We start from the raw sequence: 8306 nt of genomic DNA on the forward strand, positions 1-8306 counted from the left end.
CCTTGCTTCACCCTCCCTTTCAAAGCATGTGGGAGAAACTATGGTGGCCGCCAAATGCACAGAAAATGCAAATGACCCTATCTACAGCCAGTGTTTGGTTTGTCCATTCTGGGCTACTGTAGAAACATGGACTCCATAGAAAATGACATGATTCCTATTTTCAGGTGATTATACACTAATGAAAAACATACCTATGAATATTATATTCCATTTCTAAATGAATGAATCGATTAGCCAATCGACAGAAAAATTACTATTTCTGTCATATTTCAACCCAAAAATGCCAAACATTCCCTACGTCCAGCTTGTAAACTGAATATATTTAGGTCACCTTGTGCTTTACAAAAGTGTGATGGACATTTTTCAAAATTGTATTATCATCTGTAGACCTAGTGATTAATTGATTAGTTGAAAAAGAAATACCACTTCAGTTTTTAATTGTGTTTTAGTGATGCATGTTAACCAAACCAATTTTTTTCAATTGTTCTATTCATTGTTTAGTATATAAAATGAAGTGTCTGAAAAAGTTTCATCACACATTCCCAGGGCCTATGGTGACATTATTAGATGTCTAATTTTGTTCAACCAACAGTCAAAAACCCAAAGATATTGAGCTCACATAGTTATAAAACAGAGAAAAGCAGCAAATTATCAAAGCTGGGATCAGAGAATGTTTGTCTGTTTTCTCATAAATTACTCAAGCATTTAATTAATTGATTATCAAAATTGCTGGTGATACATTTTCTGGTGATTAAGTAAACCACCGGTTCCAAACCTGCACTAGGGGTCTCCAAAGCTTCACTTTGGATTGCAAGGCCTTCTTGATTTTAAAGGGTATAAGAAAACTTCGTAAAAAAAAAAATATATATATATATAGTTGGCTTATATCTCAGTGAAGAAAACTAAATTAAATTGTTGTTTTTAAAGTTTAGATCATTATTTAAGATTTAAACCTGAACACAAGCAACATTCACACAGCCTTCACTCTCAACAGCCTCATCCTGCATTAGAAAAGTACAAAGAGCCAAAGAACTGATAGACTAATGAGAGGGAAAGACAGAATTTTTCAAAAAAGCCACTATGTGTATGTATGTATAATTGGTAAAATAAAAAATAAATTCATGTTTTGTACTGTTATTGTTATACATTGAATATAATATGAAATTTACATAAAATATGTCACTGGGTCAGTTTACTCAATGATAGAAAAGGGAAAAAGTTTGGAAACCACAGATCTATAAAATTGACTAATTGATCGTTGGTCCAATAGTGAAGCTGTTTCTCAAAATGTGAGAACCATCCCTTGGTAAAAAACATAACATTTGTCTTTCTTGTCAAATTTCATCTCGTCATTGGTCTATCACTAGCCACAATAACCAGATTATGGCTGTGTAAGAATAGGTTCACACAGCACCTCTAATGAGAGATAAGGCAGGGCAAGTCCCCCTCTGTTTGACCGCCGCAGCCTACACGCAATAATTAGGCCACTGTGATAATCCTGCCGCCTCCAAGCTTCCATTAGGAAGCAGAGAGGGGTCAAATGTTCAGAAAAGGACTTTAACAACCCTCAGCAGCCTCCCCGCTCACCTCTGTCCGCTCTGAACACCAGCAGCACGAAGCACAACGGGTGGGGAAGAACACGAGAAGCAAGACACCTCCTGAATGTACCATTTTTTATTGGACTTATATAGAAATACTTAAAAAAACATGAAGTAGCACCATTAATTAAGTTTTACTTTTTATCATGTATAACTTTAAATGTCAGAAAAATAAAACTCTTGATACATTTTCAAATCTTGTCTCAGCAAATATAATATTAGTATTTGACCATGAGGTTAAAGGCCCTTTATCATAAAATAAAATATACTTTGTTCTTAAACTTTGCTCAATAAAGTACATTTACGCTCAAGTAACTTCACCTACATATACATAAACAAGTGGTAAACAAATGTATTAAAATAGAAATACTAAAACTATAGTGGTGCAACAGAAGCCTGTAATTCCCACTGGAATCTAATTCATACAAATTTTAGAAAGCATAAACGGGTTCTTTGTGTTCAACTTACTAAGTTTTGTACATTTCAATGTTTCATAATAATATAGAATAAAATATGCTTTATATTACTGAATAAAAAATATGCTGGGTGAAGCAGATTTAAAAGACATTTTTTTTGCTGAACCTATAAAAACTCCATCCCAACAGAATACTGTCAAATGCAATACACATTTTGTGGACTCGGATTTCCTCCCACAGTCGTGTGATATTAAAATAATACAGTGATCGATGCCATAAGGCCATACTAAAAAATAAAATTTCAACCCAGCTACAAAAAAGTTCACTGAACTTAAATTAAAATATCTGTAAACATCTTTGCAATAAGAAATATAATCTTTCAAGTCAAAAAAGAATAAAATACTTCAATCTGTATTAATGTCATTTAAAACTTTCAACTTGTGGAAATTGATTCTATACATATATATGTAGGATATGTTGTTGCTCTCCCTCACGTGGTTTCTGACCTTGAGCTGCAGTATCTTTGTAAGTCAATAGTCCTGTTTGGCTGGAAGCCCTCCATGTTTCCCAGCCATGGCCTCCCCTCTCACTACATTCGATCAGCAAAACTGGAAGGCTCAGCCCGCTTAACGGTCTACAGTCTGACCCACGTACCTCCGCCCTGACCCCACTGTGCCTCTGCAATTCATAAATATAGGGTACAATTTACTAGAACTATTGATTACTATGCTGTAATATTTAAAACATGCACTTAGATGTTGAAAATATTTCCCAAAGCTACAGTATATTATAAACAACTACGACGGAGCCCAAAGAGGGTGTCTGTCCCTTCTTCTGGATACTGCAGCCTCTTACATACATATGTATATCTATGTACACTTTCCAAACTGATGATTGGGTGATCCCATTAAAGCAGTACGAGCAGTCTGTTGTTGCTATTGTTGCCAGTCTCGCCGATGAGACAGTCAAAGAGTCATGCTTCTTATGAAAATATACGTATAGCCTGAGTGACGCCGGTGTGGCAGACAGGGCATTTGGGCTCGCTCCTCTCACAGATACGATTGGCACATTCCATACAGAAGAGATTGTGCCCACAGGGGACCAGGGCAGCAATGACCTCGCTCTCGAAGCATACCGAACAGTCGCGGCTGCCTTTTCGGCTGGTGCCGGATGAGGTGGAAGAGGAGGAAGAGGAGGAGGATGACGAGGCAGAGGAGTCGCACGGAACTCCAGGGAGGTGAGGCCCCGGCAGGGAGGCGATAGTGCTGGAGTAACCGGGGAAACTAAGCGGGCCTCCACCTGGGTCGCTGCGCACCCTCCGGGCTAACGGGTGCTCAGTGGGGCCTCCGTTGTGGCTGTGGAGGGGAGGTGACAGTCTGGGCTGTGGTGTACAACCGTTAACCCTTCTCTGACTCACCACTATGCCGTTTGCGTTAGTGGAGGTGTTGGTGGGGAACATGGCTGAGGTGGAGGTGGGGGAGCTGCCTCCAGTGGAAGAAGGGGTCATGCGACTGTCGTACTGGGACCACAGGAGACCCGGCGGGGCTGGCGTGGGGTCAAACCCTGGCGAGGAGTCAAACGACAGATCAGTGCAGTCAGGCGAGATCACCTCACTTCCGTAAACAAACCCATTGCCGTTGGTGTTGACATTGATGTTATTGTTATTGTTGTTGCCGTTGTTGTTGGTGGTGGTGGTGTAACTGAGAGCGGGGCTGGGAGGGCTGTAGTCGGCCATGCGGGAGCTGTTGTTACCAAAGTAGGAGTCTGTGGAGGCGCTGCCCAGGGAGGAGGACGAGTCATTGCGGTAGTTGGAGAAGGGTTTACGCACCGAGGTTGGGGTGATCCCGGCGTTGGGCTTGGACCACAGCGTGGCGTGTCCGTGCAGATCAAACCCCACATCGGTCCCATTTGCGTGGAAGTCATTTTCATCCTGGAGCTCAATGAGGCCTCCGGTCCTCATGGCGATGTGGGCTTCGATCTCTTCGCGTGCTCGGTCCACATTCTCCGGCATTCCCGTCACCTCAAACACCGGCTCTTTGTCCCGGCTGGGTGTCACAATGTAGGTGTGGGTCTGCTGCTGGATGCGCTTGATGGTGGCGCCCTTGGGTCCTACAACCAGCCCCACCACCCGGTAAGGCACCCGCACCTGTATGGTGGTCTGTCCGGGCAAGTTCGGTGGTCCAGGGACCGGGGTGCCGCTCCCGTTCAGGCTTGTGTTTTTGTTCCTGGAGGCTCGGATCATGGAGAAGTGCTCAGCAGCAGAGATGATCTCCCTCCTGGCCATAGCCACATCCTCCCTCCTCCCCGTCACCACGAAAACAGGCTCCTCACCTCGCACCGGGGTCTTGATGTAGGTGTTGGTCTTCGCTCGCAGCGCTTTGATCTTGCAACCTGAGGCACGGGAGCAAAAGGCGAAAGTGAGGACAGGCTCAAAAATAACAGCTCGAAACATGTCATGTGTTAAACCATTACTTATAGACTATTTAAAACAGCTGCTGGATGTTTATTATTGTCTCCCAAAAGGCCATCGGCCTCAGAAATCGGGTGAAACCACCCTTTTGGAGAAGAACAAACTCAAACCACATGCTGCACCATCATGAACATACAGCAAGACAGGAATAACTCACAAAAGAAAACTCACTCACTGGATTTGTGATGATCCCTGTGCGTTATAGGCGACAAGCAGCTGCCTTTAAACTCTCCATTCTTATGTCATACTAATAGCATTATGGAAAAAGGGGGAAAGCTACTTAGTCACTTCATAGCCTGGCACCGGTGGATGAAGTTGCATTCCAACATCCACAAGCATATACACACATTGCTTTATGATCAAAATGGGACTGGCTGAGGGAACAGCCTCAGAAGAATGACATAATTAGCAGAGCAAAGCCAGCTGAGTGGGACAGGGTGATGTAACCAGGGAGGTAGAGGAGGGTAAACCCACCTGAACTCAGTCTAAAACGGCCAGTTTGAATCCTGACATCAATTAATAAGGAGCTCCAACTGGTATAGGATAAACGAGGATGAGGATGGGGTCTCTTTTTATGAGGATTTAAAATAACTCCCAAATTTAATTCCCCATATATAACAAGACAAAGCAGGGTGGCTGGGGGAGGTATCTCATGTAAATAGATCTACTTCGCTGTGGCGGTAAAGTGGAGGTTGGAAGTCAATGGTTCCTTGAGATTCCTTTGTTTTTCTGGGAACAACAACAACAGCAGCAGCAGCAGCAGTGTTGCAGGGAGGGGAAAAGATTCCGCATATGTAACCAAGCACCAGTACCGCCCTGCAGCCCTACAGCTGGAGGGCTGTGTCTGCAGGGTCTGTGCAGCTATGGGCGTCTGCTGCCTGTGGCACTGTAAGATCATGACCGGTGTCCTAATTTGATCCCGTAGGCCACTGCTCATCATCATAATCGATTTGCAACAACAAAGCAAGACACACATCTGGGTGACTGAGAGCCAGCGTTCCGTCTGAGCTCACAGTTCGGTGACCTACATGTCCTAATTCACCAGATAATGATTAAAATAACCATGACATGTCCGCGGCCACTGCTGTACTTCACCCAAACGCCGTGGAAGCGCCTTTTATTTCAATTAGGACGCAGAGGAGTTCCCTAAGCCCCTGTGCGTGTCGTTCCCTTTCTTCAAAACTAACCTCCATTCAAAAAATGTAGTACTTTAACGCTTCTTTACCTGCTTACAAAAATACGCGCCAGAAAATTTAGACTTAGAATCCCATCTAGGTTTTTTCGAGGCACTATTCAATTCGGCATAGACAGAATAATCCCAGTCGCCACTTATTTCACTTAAATGTCAACTTCTTGAATGGGTTGCTGCTCACTGCCGCCCACCGCTGTGCATTTAAAGAGGAGGAACAATGTGTGACTAACTGGCGAGACAGTAACAAAGTTCACGTTTTATTGAACTGAGTGCTTGGCGGTGGATTACAAGGATGCCGAATTAACGTTCGGATTGTCTACATATAGTTCGACCTATTTAACCTGCATGTTTAGGTATTAAAAGTAGTTGGAACGCTTGTGCAGTATTTGAACATGCAGTATTTGAGTGTGCATCTGCATTCTGTTCCTCCCACACAGCACAGCTCGGGACGTGCTCATACCTGAAGTGTTTGGGTCCCTGTCCTGCTCAGCTGCATACCATCAATGTATCAAATAAAGTGAAGAAAGAGTGAAACACGCACCCTGTCTGCCCACGATCTCAGCCACATGCTCGGAGCTGGGCACCGGGACGCATTCGGTCATGTTGACGCTCTTTTTCCGGGGCTCCTGGTTGTTGTCGTACAGGGGGTTCTCGTCGTTGTCCAAGCCGAGCAGGGAGAGCTGATCGAGGGCGATCTGCAGGGCTCTCTGGTCGTCCAGTGCATCTCCCTGGACGCCGCTGTCTGCGAACAGCGAGCTGGGCATCTTTGCGACTTCGCAGCGTTGCGGGATCGGATAAAAGGCAAAAGAAAAGGAAGGAGGGTAAAGATCGGGAGAGAAAGAAAGGAAGAGGGGAGGAGGAGGGGAGAGGCGCTGGACCCGGTTTTCAGAGGGTCAGTGCAAATAAATCAGTGCGGCTGAGGAGGTGAGGAGGGGGGGGGAGAAAAACAGTGCAAGGAGCTACAAAAAAAACATCCACCCCCTTTGTTCTCCAGATAGAAACTGGGTGTCCCGGTCCGAGCAGACCCGGGCTGCAGCGCGGAAAGACGGCGGAGAAAAAGCGTGTTTATTCCAGAGCCGGCGGTGGAGATAGTAATAATATTCCTTCCTGACAAAGAGCCCCTCCCCGGCTGGCTTCCCTTAGGTCCTCTGTTGCTTCTGTCTGAGTCCTTGCAGAGCCAGACAGAGAGATGTGCGGGTGACGTCACCGCCTGGGCAGGAACGATGCGGTGCTGCGAGCTCATTTGCATACTCACGAGCTGATTGGCTGCAAGGGCGCTAGTAGGCGGGACTAGGCGCAAAGGCACGCCTGCTTCTTTGTTGTCAGTCTCTCTCTTTGTCTCTCACTCGCGGACTGTTTGCTCTCCATTCAGACATTCAGATGTTTTATTGACTTGAAATTTACAGTGTGCTGCCACATGCAGTTACAAGTCCCAACAATTGATATTAACAGTAAAATAAATTCAATAAATCAATAGGCGTATTTATGGGACATTGTTTTCTCTCCAGGGCACCATGTCTGTTGTCTGAAAATGTACGTATTAATATTATAATACGTATTATTCTGACAGTTACTGATGTAGTTACAGACAACAACTAACAGTTCACACAAAGTTCAATATCAGACACATTTAACTTGTTGGCACATTGTACCACAAAATGGGGGGGGGGCCTTGAGACCCTGGGCCCTCCTTAAAGCTGCTGTAACTTTTATAAAAATGACTTTAGTCATATTTACTAAAACTTTGACTATATCCTGACCATAGTACATGAGACAAAAAATCTGGTTCCTCTGACTTGTTTTAGCACTCCGTATAGTATTTAAGTACGGAAGCATAGAACGGCCATGGATTTATTTTTTTTATGCACTGTTATCTCGTGATAACGACTTATTAATTTGTTATCTCGACATAACAAAGATCGTTATCGAGATAATAAGTCGTTATCACGATATAACAGTGCATAAAAAAAAAAATCCATGGCCGTTCTCGGCTTCCGTATTTAAGAGCCGAGAAAGAAATAAAGACAGTTTGGGTTTGAAGCTTGAAGATAGTTGATTGTTGAGTCTCATTCCCAGGGTTCCAAAGGGTCTGTATTTGACGCCCTGGGAATGAGACTCAGTAATCAAGGCTCGGTGGATTCTTGCAAATTCCATTAGGAGCACTAGAATGAGCCAGAGGAAGTTGATTTATTCACAGATTATCTGTCTCATGTTCTATTTTCAGGATATAGTGAATGTTTCAGCAAATATGACATAGTATAGAATAGTGCAGCTTTAACAGCTCAAACAAACTAGTGATGGTAATTCCAGCTCTTATTAGTGAGCCAGATTGTTCGGCTCCTAAACATCTCTTAATTTCTGAATTTTATAATTCAGCCAAATTTAACAATACCTGACCTACTTGGACCTGCAATGCAGATATATCACTTAATTATATTCAATGCAATTATGCTAAACCTTATAATTTCCTGAATACCATTGTTTTATATAAAACCTTAAATAATGTAAAAACATCAAAGACACAGACAAAGACAATACACATGTGTATTGAACGTTTTATTTTAATTTAACTATGTTTTGTATGTCCGCAACTGGTTCAACATACACAAGTCTCACTATGCTTGGGTCTC

General features: G+C 43.5%; 1 protein-coding gene across 1 annotated transcript; it reads right to left on the reverse strand.

The window, feature by feature from the left end:
- Positions 1-1665: 1665 nt before the first annotated feature.
- Positions 1666-6834, reverse strand: mex3b (mex-3 RNA binding family member B). The gene is made up of 2 exons (XM_035652435.1): positions 6218-6834; positions 1666-4405 (listed from the first exon to the last, which is right to left on the reverse strand). Exons 1-2 carry the CDS (start codon positions 6438-6440, stop codon positions 2997-2999), a joined length of 1632 nt encoding a protein of 543 aa, XP_035508328.1. The 5' UTR covers positions 6441-6834; the 3' UTR covers positions 1666-2996.
- Between the last annotated feature and the right edge of the window lie 1472 nt (positions 6835-8306).

The sequence above is a fragment of the Morone saxatilis genome, unplaced genomic scaffold, assembly GCF_004916995.1.
Source record: "Morone saxatilis isolate NCDOM2014 unplaced genomic scaffold, NCSU_SB_2.0 Contig11, whole genome shotgun sequence".
Taxonomy (NCBI): Eukaryota; Metazoa; Chordata; class Actinopteri; family Moronidae; genus Morone; species Morone saxatilis.